A 15,482-nucleotide genomic window follows, 5' to 3' on the forward strand; every position below is an offset into this window, starting at 1 on the left:
TCCGTTTTCCCTCACAAAGCAAGTACACACATAATTTCATACAAAATACAAGTTTGATACAAGGTATCAAAAACTGTTTTGCTCTGGGGATTTTCTTTAAACGGCGTTAAGATTTTGAAACTGTCAAAACATTTGTAGCCATTTCAGCGCAGTTCTTGCAGGTGTTGCAAACCGTTCGTTTGTCCACAAATCAGAAGCACTTGCTTGTTAAATTATTTCTGGATATTTGGCATTTATATGTTAATGTTGTTCAACATTTATTCACAATTTTTCTTTGGAAAGAAAATAGGTTCCAAGTATACCCATGTGGATAGTGATATTCCCTGCTCACCTCACCATAGCCTGTGAAGTTTCACATATAACCGGTATGAGTTTCGCTTGCTTAATATGTTTTGATTATAAGCGTGTGTTATTGACTTTGAGAAATGTACCAGCTGATCTTGTTATTTGAAATGCTGTCACAGACTCTGTCTGAGACCTTGGAGAAGGCAATCAAAGCTGAAAAAACAATGCCCTTAGCCACACTGTTGCCATCCCTAATGCTGAAACATAGGCCAGCTTCCTAGTATGTTTACTGTTTCTTGTTTCACTGAGAGATTGGGGTCAGGTGTCTGCAGAAAAGTAATCAATTTAAAAATGCTGTTTTTCCATTGCACCTTTATAGAGAAATTACTGGGTACTGTGAACATAAAGATCATGCTTTCATATTGATGATCTTTTTTATAATGGAAAGAATGCCATTTCTACAAAAAACGTCTGCAAACTCTTTCGCTCTCTGCTTCTCTTTTGCAATTACTTTTTTTTGTTTGTTAGCTTTGTTTCCTTTATTTAATTGATGAATGGAAATGGCTGTTGAGCTCTTTGATTTATTGTCTAAATAAAGGAGGCTTAAAAGTCAAGTCTCTCTCTCTCTCTCTCTCTCTCCCTCAGGACAGTTTATATTGGTACATGGCATATTGTTACGTACCTCAGAGTCATGAATCTCTGTTACCAGGTGCTTTGCATGGTCCCTCCACACTCCCTCACAAAATTGAGCTTTGAGTTTTAATTGACACAGGAGTCTTTGTAATGACTGGCAAACAAAAAAAGATGTGAGTGACTGCAGTGAGAATTGTTCTGAGAATTCACTGTAATTATGCAGTTAGGAAAGCTGATCAGGACTATGGGAAAGATAAACATATTTCAGGGATCAACTCTGCAGCAGAGCACTGATTTCACATTTGCTCCCAACACACACACAAATTAGAGGAGGCTTTGTGTGTGTGTGTGTGTGTGTGTGTGTGTGCGTGTGTGTGAACACAATCTAGCACTGTCTCTCATTCTCCCTGCCACACAATGTTGAGGAAAGGAAAAGACCCAACTGATTAGGAGAAATATGCTGATTCTTTCCATACATCCCTTTTAAATAAAAAGACTAGGGATGATGACACCACCACACATACACACACACACACACACACAAAGAAACAACACACTATCTGGCATGATTCATTAATTCAGTAGAAGTGAGTTTATCACAGGGTACACGGGTGACTAATCCAGCAAAGACATCCCTCCAGCACATGCAGAAGTCTCCAGTTTAAGCCTTGCTGATATAACCTTGATAACGTTTATATATTTTTCGTTTCAGAGAGATGTGTGACTTTACACAACATGGAAAATTGTCTGTAAGCCTGACATTTTCATTATTTTCTTTTTTATGTATGCATTTACAAAATAGTTCTTCAATTCTTTTGAAGTCTATTATTCATGTACATTGGAGCAGGAGCACATCCACGTTGTTTCAGCTTCAGAAAACTCTGGACCTGGAGAAATACTGGTTCTGATTCAGCTGAGGACATTGGAATGGTCTCTTACTGTAACATTTGAATTGATCACAATATCCATAAAATCTGACCTTCCTCCTTTGCTTTTGAACATCAAAATCTAGCTGCGCATTGAATCATTTTTTGATGTTGTTGTCTTCTCCCTTAATCATTTAGCTGAGTGAATTACACAGGTTATTCAAATTGTTAGTCAAATTGACCATTTTAGGTGCTCTTTTTAGCAGGAAGTCAAGTCACTGGGATTATTAAAACTGCTTTTAGTTTAAGTAATATGGCACTTATAAAGCATTAATGAGCCAGAGAGAAGTGCCATGAAGCCTCCATCGAGTGGAGCTAACCTGCCCTGTCTGTGATTGAATTGGACTGAACAAAGGACCACACTAAAATCTCTAAAAAAAAAAAGAGCAGACATTTTGTAATGTCTATGTAGCACTTCATTATACAGCAGTTGACCATTTCATAAAACCTCATTTCCCATAACAGCTATCAAAAACAAAAAAAGAACCCCAAACAACAGAGATTTAGAAAGATGCTATAAACATTACATAAGTACATTGCATTACTTATTTATTTGATCTGGAAGTATTTATCCGGGGAAACTTGCATGGGTCATGTTTGACATTATATCCATCTGGACAGTTTCTTAAAAAGTTCATCTTAAGGGGATTTCAATTTACACCCTTCTGCATCCAAGTTCCCAGGTGACCTCTCTTGCGGGATAATTCCAACTCTAAAGCTGAGTTTTGTGTGCTTTTTTGAAAATTGCATGTTTATTTTCATTAACTGTCCACGGGCGATTCCAATTTTGAAAACATCGGCAACCCAGCTGTTTCCTATCTCTGTTTAATTCCTTTGTAAAATCATCCTGTCTATAAAATCTCATAAGTATATTTTAAATGGAAGTCGGCTGTAAGGAGCCGGGGAGCAAAGTGCAGAGCGATGTAATGTTTGTGATTACTGCACTTTTTCCACTTATTCTCTCCTCAGGGATCTAAACTCCATCATTTAATCTAATTTGTCATTATACTCCAGTCTTACTCGTGTTTACAGTTCATATTTCTCTGTGCACAATTCGCCCTGGTAAAAGCTGTTGAATTGAATAGATTGAAAACTTATCTGTGTGGAAAAAAAACATGGCATCTCCTGTTATACAAATAAGGTGAGTTACCCTTGTTGCAGCATTCTTTGTGTAACACTATCCTCACTCAAATGAAATTGTTTATAATTGGACAATGTTCACATGCTCTGGCAAAGCACAGGAATATTTTCAAAGACATCTCCATAATTGACCAAGGGACATGTGTTCTTGCAGCTCCACCCATACTTTTAACAGGGTGGATGGTGTAGAGGTGAGCAAATTTGATCTCTGGCCATAAGGTGGCTGGTTAGAGGGAGCATGGCTGCAGCCCTTATGAGGCCAAATTGGTGTTTTGGGTCTCTGAATGGTGTAAAAGTTCTGCTCATCCTCTTCTTTGGCACTGCGGTAGAACATGAGAGGTCTAATGACTAATCCCTTATGCACATATTATGATTTCAACTCAATCCTTCATCCTTCCAGGTCTGCAACAGGTTTACTACAATTTTAGTGAACTTGGAAGGTGCATGCTGACATTGTACCTCCCTTAACTCCTTAGTTTGTGCAGAGTGTCAGATTCCCTTAGCAATAAGAGTCACTCCTTTGAGTGCCCTACATATCAAGTGGATATCAAGCAGTCTTGAAATGTTTGTCAATTTCTGTTCGAGTTCTGGTTTACACAAGCAATGAGAAATGACCAACAATGAAAGAAAAATAACCATTCAAAAAAACATAATGTGTCCACAAAAGCATTCTTCTGTGGAACAGCAGGAAAAAATAAAAATAAAAAATAAATAAACAGCAACAGTGCCACAAAATAAGAAAGATAAAATGCAAAAAGAATGTGAGTGCCAAGCCATTGGAATATACACATGGAATATTTGGAATTTATTAGGTTGTAGCAAGAGCTTGAGGGTTTATTTAGTCAGCATGCAAACAGCTACAACTACAAACAGCAGAAATAGTTGGGGACTTCAAGAGAAACAGTTGGCAACTTTGTGTGTCCAAGAGTTATGGTAAGTGCTGCGTGACCTTATAGGACCAGTGATCGTGTGGCTTCAAAAATGTTGCAGAGTCTGAAGGTGGTGAAACTTCCTGAAAACTGAAAATTCCACATTTCAAAACTCCTCAGGTATAACAGCCCCCATTCCCCATGATTCTGCAGCAGCCCCCCTTTCAATGTGTGATAGTTTCACTTGCTGCATGTGCAGCTGCAGCTTTCAAGAATTGTAATATGTGCATTAGACATACATAAGTGCTGGGAATCATGATGTCGAGAAGTGGGCAGCAATGTATGATGGTTTTCAATCTTAATGTGGAAAGCAACACATAGGACTGACCTACTGAAGATACACCTACTTCACATGCAAACTGAGCTCTGTGCAGTGATTTTCAGTGTAAATGTTCCTGTGTACACTTGAGACAGAATTACTACAGTAGATTTTCTCATTAAAATGAGAAGCTATATTTGACAGAGCCAAATCAGAATATTTCCTCAAATTAAAATGTAACTGTAATACATACAAGAGAAGCTGCTGTATGTCTAGAATATAAGAAGCCATATCCTGAGTGTACACCCATTTAGTGCCAGTTATTTGACTAGGTTTCTCATGAAATCAGATAAAACGTTTGATCAATCTGGTAAATCAAATTATTTGTACTGACAGTTTACTCTGAATACAAATGGCATTTTCTTCCAGTATTTCTTTGAAAAGTTACATCTTCTACATCTTTATAGGTGATTTTTTTTCTAAATTGTTCTTGTGTACAAGGGGGACAGACAGCTGATGAACTCACAGTAAGACCATTCCAATACCGTCACTCCTGAACAACAGATAAATGAATTTCACACACAGGCATACCTCGGAATTAAGCAAAATTAATAGCCACATTTCTGAAACGGTCTTCCATAATATACCCTTCTTAAACGCACCCTAAGGAAGTGGAGAAGAGACCCTGGTTAAGCTTGTGCACGGAGATGAAGCACCAATAATGGGTTTGCGGATTGCCTTCGTTGGTAGCGTGCTGCGGTCGGGCGCGGGAGGAGTACAAGTGAAAACGTATCTGTGGAGAATTGGGAGGAAATAGCCTTCCTGGGATCAGCGCCTCATATAGGGTTACAGTCGAGGCCCCTCCCCCCTGTCTGGGGTTGTTCTCAACCCCTCAGCAGCTTCACAGAAACGGCTCACACCAACTCGCGCACAGACTGTGGAAAATTGGAGGCAGAAGATGGCTGACTCAACCGGGCATCGCGCACCTTCAACGGCATCACCAACTTCACCCAGGCTATCCTCACGATTGACACCCGTCGCTACACAGCTGTAAAAAAAGCAGCCCCACCGGACACCCCATTGGGCTGCCACCACCGCAAATATTGACAGAAATAATAGAAAAAATGGCAGAGATGGAGAAAGAAGGCAGACCCCCAGAAAATAAAAGAAGCAGAAAACCGGCTCACCCGGTGAAAAGGGAAATCAACGAGGAGATGAAGGTAGGGTCGGATTGACGGGTTGTGTCGCTCGCTTTTTCAATTTGCGTGGAAACAAGGGAAGCGGGGAGGCTCGCCTGTCATTTTCGTGGATGTACGGAGCGCGGTTCGGCTCCGCCTCCAGGCTTGAAAACAGACCAGAATTCATAGTCCGCTTGCTATTTTGGATAACTGAAGAACTTTGATATTTTTGTCTGCGCTCTTATGTGTACATGTGTGCTTTGTTTACGAAGCTTGTGAAAATGTGTTTATTAACCGCGCATAACCAAGCTGTTCCAGCTTTTCGTCTAACAAAGTAGCTACCCTGCCTTTTGTAGTAGCTAGCTGGCAAAATACAAGTTGAATGAAAAGACATTTATTTCCTTTGAGTGTGCTTGATCTCACAATATTCACCAGATTTTAGACAGACATACACCTGGTAATTGTAATGGAAATGCCAGAGATGTGTAAAAAGTACACATGAGTAATTATTGCAATATCCGTATTTTCCCCTACATGGTTCCAGTGGAGTTAATGGAAAATCCAGTGCGTCAGTGTCGGCAGCGCTGCTGCTGCTGCTACTACTACTATTACTACTACGTCCGCGGCTGCTACAAAACAATGATATTGATAGCAGTGAAACATGTAAGGATGGGGATGGACGCTTCGGTTGTTCTCTGACATTTTCCTCGTCCAAAATAATTTTCCAGAGGAAAAATGGGTTCTCGTGCACGCCAGCGAAGCGATGCCAGCCCAGCTGCGGTCGCACAGAAGCGCTGGAGGCGAGCATTCCAGATGTGCCTCTATCGGCTGCACGCGCTGGACAAGAGCACATTGTCTCGCTTGTTGTGCAGATGTTAAGTTTACAATACGGCTGGGTGCTGAACCCCTGTTTTTTGATTAATTCCTCGTGTTCGTGTCCTATTTTTGATTTTCGGAAGAAAAAAAAAATTACTCAACCGTGAAAATATGTAGGGGAAATATCGCGGCTTTGTCTGCGGGTGTTCATGTGCTCATTGTTTGTACACATCAGCCGTTTCTGAGGTGGAGCGAATGTTTGCTTTTTTGGTTATTTATTAAGCAACGGTTCATTTAAATACGCATGCATCATAACATGGGGATCTTATATCAAATTAGATTCGTTTGTCCGGTAACATTGTGGACACGTTTTGCTGGATGTGGTTAAATCCCAGGTGCTCGCGTGCATTACAGGGGGGGACGTTATTCCAGGCGCCGGAGCGGTGTGCTTTCAGGGTGCATTTCTGACTTCTGCTCAATGGCGTGGAAACACCTGCCAGAATAGCTTCAGAAAGGGTTTACTTGTCCACGCGCCGGGCTTCCTTCCTCTCGAAACATCCCGTCGTTGCAATTATCGACCCGAAGGGAAAGGCGCATATCCCTCGTGACCGCGGAACCCCAGTGGACTTCATTCTCTTTTGGCATAATTATTAATACACACATTTTGAAATCAGTTTTGACAGCTTTCAGTTAAGGCGCATGAATGACGAATTTGAGCTACCATAATAAATCATAAAGTGTTAAAACAATAACACGGTATTTGGTTCGACTCAATTCTTTCATGGATTGGGCAATTTTTTTAGCATGAGGGTTGTTGTAGTGGGTTACCAGGACAACGATTAAAAATCATTCATTGTTTTACATGCAGAGATTTTTTTGTTATAAAAGGAGCAAAGTTAAGTTGAAAATAGCCAACGGAGGTCGCGGGTTTTGAGTTCGGAGTGAGTCCTCGTGAGAGAGGAAATGCGGTCTTTGTGTAAACTGTGTGGATTGCATCTTTTGGTATCCATGGAGTGTAGAATTACAAATTAACTAATTTTAATCAAAACACGAGAAATGTTATCCTTGCTTGATATAAAGGCTGCCTGTTCTGGATCTGGTGAGTTTGTTTTGTTTACTTTGGCTCAGGCTCTCTCGGCGGTTTGGGAGATAGTTGTTCTTCTATAACAGATGTTTGTCTGAACCGCCGAGAAGAAACAAAAACAACATTGTGTGAACGGGAAAAATTACACAATCTTTTTCTAATGCGATAATAGTAATAAAAACGACATAAAATTAAATCTGGCAAAGGATGATGATTTTTTTCCACTCATGTCTTATGAATACCTTACTGATTCCAAAGCAAATGCTGCAATCTCATCGTTTTAGAATGTAAGCAGTAAGGTACTATGAGGTAATCTGCATCACTGAATCGAATCAAGTCATTCCTTGTGCAGTGATCAAGTGCGTACTTTGAAACGCATGATCAACAGTCATCAGCGCTGTGTGCTGTAATGTATACTATAGCCCTCAATTTTCACATTGACAGTAATTTACAGTGTTTTTTTTAAATGTTTTGATGCGTAACCTCAGGGGGTGTTGTTTTTAATTGTAAGATTGGGAGTGTGTGTGTGTGTGTGTGTGCGTGTGTGTGTGAGTGTGTAACTGTATGTGAGTGTGCATGAGTGTGTGTGAGTAGCAGGCACATTAACAGACTATAATGTGAACATCAGTCACTGATACAAAGCAATATGATGTGAAATGCTGCAGGTATCGCACTATCCAGGTGTGCTGGAAATCCTCCCTTTCCCTGCCTGTGCAAGGCGCACCTACCGATAATGTGCTGACCGCACCCAGAAACACATGACTTCACAGTGTAATGAATGAATCAGTGTGTAAAGTAGAGCCATGCCTGAACCAGCCTACCTGGAATCAGAGGTTTGGGGGTTCACATTCTAGGGTACGACTCTTAATAATTTCCTCATTAACAAAATCAGTTCTGTGAATGGGGCGCATCTGTTGACCAGAAGCAAGGCTCATCTCCCCAGTGTGCTCTCTTTTCAATGGAATTACAAATCTGATACATTCTCAAAAAATCAATGCATCTCAGGTCCCTGGGACCCCTGCGTTGGAGGGCAGTGCCAAAAGGTGCCACAGCAGACTGGCACGGTCGTGGCCAATCAGAGCTGGTGCTTTGATCTCGGCGAATAGGGAGCCTGGAATAGAGAGGTGGGAGTGGTGGGGTGGGGTGGGGTGGGATGGAGCTGCAGTTGTGGTGTGGAGGGGGGGGGGGGGGGGGGGGGGGGTTACAGTAAGTGCTCTGCATCTAGCATGTCACAGGCACTGAGTGCACCCTGCAACACTCTGTCTCACTACATTCCCAGGCACGCCCATTGATGAAAGATTCAGCGGACCCGCTTATTTGAATCCGGTGTATTTTTAACCGGCTTCTAGTGGCGGAACAAAAAGCATGCCTTTTTGTGCTCACGCGTTAAGTGCAGCGGGGAACCCTTTGGTTTTTTGCTCTGATGATTACACAGAAGCGAAGGATGTGTTCTTTACTTTCTTTAATCAAACGGTCAATCAAATCTAAGGGCTGGTTGCTCTGGATTTTCAGCAGACAGCTTCACAACCTTTCAAACTCACTGAGGACAGCATAGCTTGAGCTACTGGTTGTGTTGGACCATCAGATTAGCGGTCGGTCCAATAAAGCAAAAACTATGGATGGAAGAGGAAAGGACAAACCTGTCAGGTCGTTACACCTCATAGTTTCCTTCTCACACTACAGGGACAGGTATGCATTGACCTTAAATTCCAGCACCAGCTGACTGGGGCTGTGGTTTGTTCGGGACACAAGAGGGTGAGCCTTAATCCCCGTTGAGGTGAAGTGGACAGACCCCAGGACTGTGACGTGCAGACTGTTTCTGGGGACTAATCCTGCAAAGAAAGGACCAGCCTGCATCTTGCAGCACGGCTGTTAACCCCGCCTTCCATAGCCACACCCTACACTCCCTCTACCCAGCCCACCAAGCCCTGCTTGTCTAATCTGCCAAACTCTCGCGCACAAATACAGTGCTTGGTACCCATTTTCCTACTATAGCTGAAACTGTGTTTGATTACTGTAGTTTGTAATGCTCCACCCCCCTTCCCCCTTGCCCTCATAACCCCAGGTTTGAGTCCTGACCCCTGATCTCTTCTGCTGCACTTTCACTGCCTCGTTCAGAAACAGCGGAGGGGAATCGGGTCCGATAGTCCGGTATTGTGTGAGGTCCGCTCGTCCATCGTCGTTTTAAGTTCAGGCTGAGAGCGCCCGAGTTGTTTCAGCGCTGTCTCAACATTGTTTCGACACAGTGTGACCAACTCCTAGTCCGGAGGGACGAAAAAGATTGTTCGTTCATTTGAAACATTTCTAAAAGTATGTTTCTCTCCCCCCCTTTCCCCTCCTCTCCCCCTCCTCTCCACTCCTCATTAAAAAAAGAGAAAAGAACACAATGTGCCCTTGTGAAGGATCATACCTTGAAAAACTAAACAGTCTGACTGTGTTTCCTTCATCTCCACCGCTTTCATCTGGACCATGGTAAAATAAGCCGTGGTAAGTAATCGGGGGTAAAGCAGGGAGAAAGGAATGTATACAGCAATAGGCAGTCTAAGCTGTAAAAACTGAAACCCGAGCAGCAGAGCGGGATCGGATATCAAGGCAGGAAGGTAGGAGAAATGAAAGTGGAGCAGGGGAAGAGGGCGAGGGAATGGAAAAGTGGGCTTGGAAAGGGTTGGAGGCTGGAGGAGGGCCCCCTCAGGGAAACTTGGCGGGGGATTAGGGAATTTTATCATGGTGTACTGTGACCTACTCCGATTTCTGCCCACATGGCATCGGGTTCCCCCCCTCCCAGCCCTGTGCACTGAAAGAAAGAAAGGGATTGCTGAAGAGACTTTTTTTTTTCCCTCTCTCAGGGTAGGGAAAAGGCCATCCTTATTCCGAGCGCCTCCAAAGTATAAAGTTTTCTTGTTTTTCAGAAAAAAAAATGACACACAGTATAGAGTTTTCCTCTCTTCTGAGCCCCAGCCATGTTCTCTCATGTCTCCCGGATAGAACTGAGACACAGCCTCATGCACACACACACACACACACACACACACACACAAGCACACACACACACAGAAGCGCGCGTGCATTGAGGGCAGCCAGCATGCGGTGCTAACATGTCGAAGCTCGACTCTTTGCCCTGGCTCTCTCGCCTCGTGGGCCATTCCTGCGCCCTGCGATACAGAGCTATTACTGCCCGCCGCCCGGATTCTGTTCCACGTTCTTTATCTCCTACTTTCTAGAAGTGGCAGTGTGACAGAGCGGACACAGACAGAGAGAGGAGAGAGAGAGTGAGTGCGCGTTAGGCTGGTCTGGGAAGGGGAGAGGAGGGTGGAGCCCCATGAAGACAGACGGTGTTTCTATTTAATAGCACGTAAATCCATGATTAATGTCTGCATTGCAGATTCGCAGACTGGGTGTTTGTCGGAATCTGTTTGATGGTGGAAGGTCTGTTCAGCAGGGAGTGAGGGGCCTGGGGTGCCATGTTTTGGGTGATAATTCTCTGTTTTACCTCTGTACCCATCTGTGCTGCGGGGTCGCCAGTATGCGAACCATGCTGACAAGCCGCTGTGATTCCGAGGGCTCCGTTTGATCAGTCAGACTCGGCCGCTGTGCTCCGCGCCAGGCTTTGATCTGCCTCACCTGGCATTTCTCCTGTCAGCCAGCCACTCCTCCGCCTTGCGTTCCAGCCAATCACCTCACAGGGCAGAGTCAGGTGACAGTCTAATCTTTCTACACGACGATGTTCTGCCGTCACAGAGCATCTGTTTGTCATTTCCTGCTTAATTAGTTTTTGTCAGCTTTAAGTTTTTCATGAGCGCAGTAGTAAATACATTTGTCAGTGATTTTTCATTTTTATTGTGGTGGGTGGTGGTGAGGGGAGTGTAAAAGCTGCTTCAGTTTTAAGATTGATTTTAGCTAGCTGATTGTAACCAAAAATGATTTACAGGGTATTTTGGAGGATCCATCCGTAGACACTGTGTTTGAATTTGAATGGATTGTCAGTTACAAATGCAATAGTGTGTGTCCGTGTTGTGGAACTCTCTGAGTTTTAAATGACCATCCACCTTCTCCATCTTATCTCTCGTCAGGCTAGTGGTGTTGGCTGGTTTTTCAGGAATTTTTCCTCTGGATTAACCCTTGGACCAAAGGACACAATCTCTAAATGATTATTTTATTCATTTAAAGAGCAATTTCTGAATGGTAAACACTAGTACTTTTGTGTGTGTCTCTGAATGCAACTTAATGAGAAGTAATCAATACTTGGCATCATTAGGGACACCTAGTGGCTGAGTTGCAGAACTGGTGTGGAAGGTGAGGGGTTGAATCTGTGAGAGATGTCAGTACAGAATATATATTTTTTTCTGTCCTCATGCTGTTGTCAGGGTAACACCTCAGAGCATGTGCACCCTGCTGACCTCTTGCATCTGCCAGCCATTGTGGAGGATGCTACCTGTGAGAACATGTTTTAGAACCCTCAAAAATACCATTTTGATCAATTGTATGTGTCAGCGTTTTGCTCTACTAGATTTTATATTCTGTGATTTTGTATGTGGTAAATACATACTGTGTTATTATTATTCAGAATTGATCCTTTCAGGTTTCTGTGGAAAACATTTTTACTTTGTCCATCTTTCAAGGCCATGTTCCTTGGATTCCTTTTCAGTCGGGTTTTGGAATTCATAACTATGCTTTATAATTAATATCATTTAATTCAAGAGGCTGAACAGTATGTTTGTAAGTTTAATTAATGTGCTTTTTCGACATTAAAATCATGATCAAAAGCACATGATCAGTTGACTATCTGCAGGGTAAGAAAAGGTTTTATCTTATATTCCCCTAATAAGTGTTTATAACCTTATCTGTAAAGAGAGGAAAGATTAAAAGATCAGTGTTTATCTGTGACTGGTCACAAAATAGTGAGGGAAGGTATTGCAGGTCTTCTCAGATCATGATTAATCTAGAAGCGAATTTTATGGCACATGATCATTTTAATTACACACTCATCCTTTAGACTGCCAGAAATTCTGTACCTCTTCCACACATTTTTCACGCTTTCTGCAAATTGGTAATCTGGTGAAATCATTGCTTGATTTGCCAACCATTTGTATACACCAACCACGTCTCAAGACCGGTAGCCTAGCAAGGTCATGTTGTGGTGGAACAGGCAGCCTTTCCAAAGTATTTAAAATAAGAAATGCTAATGGCTCCAAACCAGGCACTTTAATCCAACTGCTCTTTGTTTTATATTCAGCTCTTTTATAGTAACACTTTGGGGCTTTGTGGATAAAAATGGTGCCATGAAGGTTACAGCACTATTTCTGAGAGCTTATTTACGCATTAGCAGGAAGGATGTGTTCTAATTCAATCTAGTGGCAGGTTTTGGATGAGTGATTATCGGGAAGCCACTGTGCTGATATCTGCCAGAAAGAGTTAAGAAAGCACCTTTACTGTTATTGACAGTTTGCATTGTGATTGACAGTGTACAGCTTGATTGATGGTTAAATGCTTGAATGTAATGAATTGACTCGTGTCTCATCAGGTGCGAGTCGGGCAAGGTCAACTACAGGCAAGCGAGGCGGGGAATCTCCATGGCAACCCGCCCTACTCCATGGTGAGACCCTCTGTGTGTTAGAGTGAGAGAAGGTACAATGAAACAGACTCTTCTTTCAGCGTGAGACAAAGGTTCTTCTCTCCGAGTGATATTAAAGTTCTGTCAGAGATAGACAAAGGTTCTACTTCTAGAACAGTGTGTATTTTTTGTCAGCACCAGGCAAAAGTTCTGTCATTACGAGACAAAGATTCTTTCGTCAGAGCAAGATGAAGGTTCCGCTTTCAGAATGGTATGTATGTTCTGTCAGTGTGGGGCGAAGGTTCTGCCACTTTGAGACAAAAAGTTTTCTCAGACTGGGATTAAGTTTCCATTAGAAGGGTCCCACTGTCACAGAGGGTAGGGTTAACCTGTCTCAGCTTGGGTGGATGAGCTGGTGGCTCTGTATTTTGGCAAAAGGGCAAGCCTCTCTCTGTCAGGGGTGCATAGCTGAGTGAAGCGGATGAGGGGGCAGTGAGAGAGGGGTCGCTGCTCAGGTGCCAGGTTCTGATGCAGATTGTTTCAGCTCCCTTAGCGGCAGGCAGAACGCCCTGGACCACGGTCATGCCCAGACGCTCAGACAGGACCAGAGGGAACCCGAGAGGCCGACAGTGGCCTGAGTGAAAGCCTAGCTTCTGTGTGCTGACCTTTCGTGGGCTTGGCAGTTCTCATGCAGAGAGGCTAGCTTGTAAAGGCCAACAAATGTGGATATTTCTGCTGATGAATAATGCTGTGTCATTTTTTGTCTAAGTGGTTGAGATGCACAAGAATGTCTCTGGTGGTTTTATGGGCAGCAATGCAGTGCCTGCAGGGATGAAAACAGCTAGCTGTCTGTGTGCATTCGTCAGTAGAGGAACTGAGCAGTATTGTGGAGTCTTGGAAGGGACCCTGGATGTAAGATCGAACATGGGAAAAGATTGGATTGTATTGTCCAAAGAAGCGCTCCAACGAATGAATGATGTTATCATGACAAAGTTGCAGTGATGCTTCAGTAATGTGATAATGTTTCAACAGCATTAGAGAAAAGTTATGTAAGAATGCTGTGTGTTCCTAGATGAAAAAAAAACTAGCTGGACTCTTAAGAATGGCCAGTTGAAGGGACTGGTACAGTGATGTAGCTCTCTAACTCAGTCAGAATGGACTTTGCATGTGCTCTGTGACTAAGCTCTAACAATGGGCTCTGCCGCTGTTTAGGGATGTAGATCTCTAACAGTCAAAATGGGTTTTGTCTGTGTTCAGGGAAGTAAATCTCTAACACTGTCAGAATGGGCAGTGCCTGTGTTGGGTGATGCTTATGATGGCTGGGGTTTTTTAAGCTCATATTTGGAGGGACTGTCACCCACCATGATACCACCAATAAACTACAGTTAAATTACGGTAACAGTTCAATTTGACAATACTTTGCAACAATGCTGATATTTATTTTTAAATTTGAACTGTCATGTTGTCTGTTGTTTGTGTGAAAAAACACATGAGGTTACTGTTCGCCCAATGTCAATGTAGTGGATATTAGAGTCCTGCTGTTTATAATATTGGAGTGAGGTTGAATTGGGTGGACACTTGAAGCACGGTCCAGCAGAGCATGTGATTGGGTGGTTCGTCTCGCCGTGGCGGGCACAGTGAGAAATCCTCCGCAGCTGCCTCCAGGAAGCGCTGTGGTGTCTGTGGTGTCTGTTGATTTTCCTGTTCTCTGAAGAGTGTTTGTGTTTGTTTGTTTTAGCTGAACTCGCCGGTTTCGGCCGCGGTGTAACCTGACGCTCGACTGAACGTTCCACAAACTGCCCAGTGTGGCCGTCTTGGAGCTTCCCTCTGTCACTCCACCCACTGCCCCCCCACCCCCCCTCAGAAAACAGGCCTCCCGTGTAGTTAGCATGTCCTTATGTGCCATTCAGTTTCACCATTGTTTGATTTTTATATCCCTTAGGCCACTTAGATAAGAAGATATTACACAAGAGTCATGATGTGCTGATTTTGCTCCTCCTGGCCCAGTGAACCTATGGGATGGGCAGCATGGTTAGCTTGATGGAGGAACTGACATTTCGAATGAGAGAGTGCAATCATTCTTAGCAGAGAAACGGCACAGGAGATCCAAACTCTGTCACGTTTGAGAACGGCACTGTCGATCAGAGAAAACGAACAAGAGATCCAAACACTGACAAGATTAAAGGAAACACTGTTGATCAGAGAAAGCCCACCAATCAAAACTCAGTCACAATTAAGAGCAACAGTGTTAATCAGACAGACCGCAGAGGAGATAAGAACTCGCTGAAGTTTTAGAGCTGCGCTGTTGATCGGAGAAATTGCACAGGAGATTGGACCTCAGACACAATGAAGAGCAACATCATTGATGGGGGAAGATCACGCAGGAGATCACAACCCAGTTAGAATTAAGAACAGCACTGCCTATCAGAAACTGCGCAGGAGGTCAGAACTCAGGCAGGATTAAGCGGAAACCTGCCGTGGCTCTGTGTCGACAGAAGGGAATTCTCTGTGTCCTTGTCACCTCTGTAGAGCGCACACACACTGAGGTAGCACTGTAGCTGCAGTTGACTGACGTCCTCTGATCAGGCTGTACAGGATCATGGGGGGGGCTTCTGGGTGGAGGAAGAGGCGTTGGGGGGTGGCGAGTGTTGATGAGGGTGGGGGGCGGGGGTTGCTTTGCG

General features: G+C 43.4%; 1 protein-coding gene across 3 annotated transcripts in view; it reads left to right on the top strand.

Annotated features, from left to right (window-relative positions):
• The first annotated feature begins 5,091 nt into the window (after window positions 1-5,091).
• The window catches only part of sobpa (sine oculis binding protein homolog (Drosophila) a), a 53,481-nt gene continuing 43,090 nt past the window's right edge, over window positions 5,092-15,482 (top strand). For 2 of the 3 annotated variants that reach the window (XM_036542336.1, XM_036542338.1), the window contains exon 1: window positions 5,092-5,392. In XM_036542336.1, the coding sequence (XP_036398229.1) occupies window positions 5,297-5,392 (96 nt within the window). In that variant the 5' untranslated portion in view covers window positions 5,092-5,296. Of the gene's footprint in view, window positions 5,393-12,771; window positions 12,844-15,482 lie in introns of all 3 variants that reach the window. The other variant, XM_036542335.1, reaches the window with a different exon arrangement.

Source organism: Megalops cyprinoides, chromosome 12 (genome assembly GCF_013368585.1).
Source record: "Megalops cyprinoides isolate fMegCyp1 chromosome 12, fMegCyp1.pri, whole genome shotgun sequence".
Lineage (NCBI taxonomy): Eukaryota > Metazoa > Chordata > Actinopteri > Elopiformes > Megalopidae > Megalops > Megalops cyprinoides.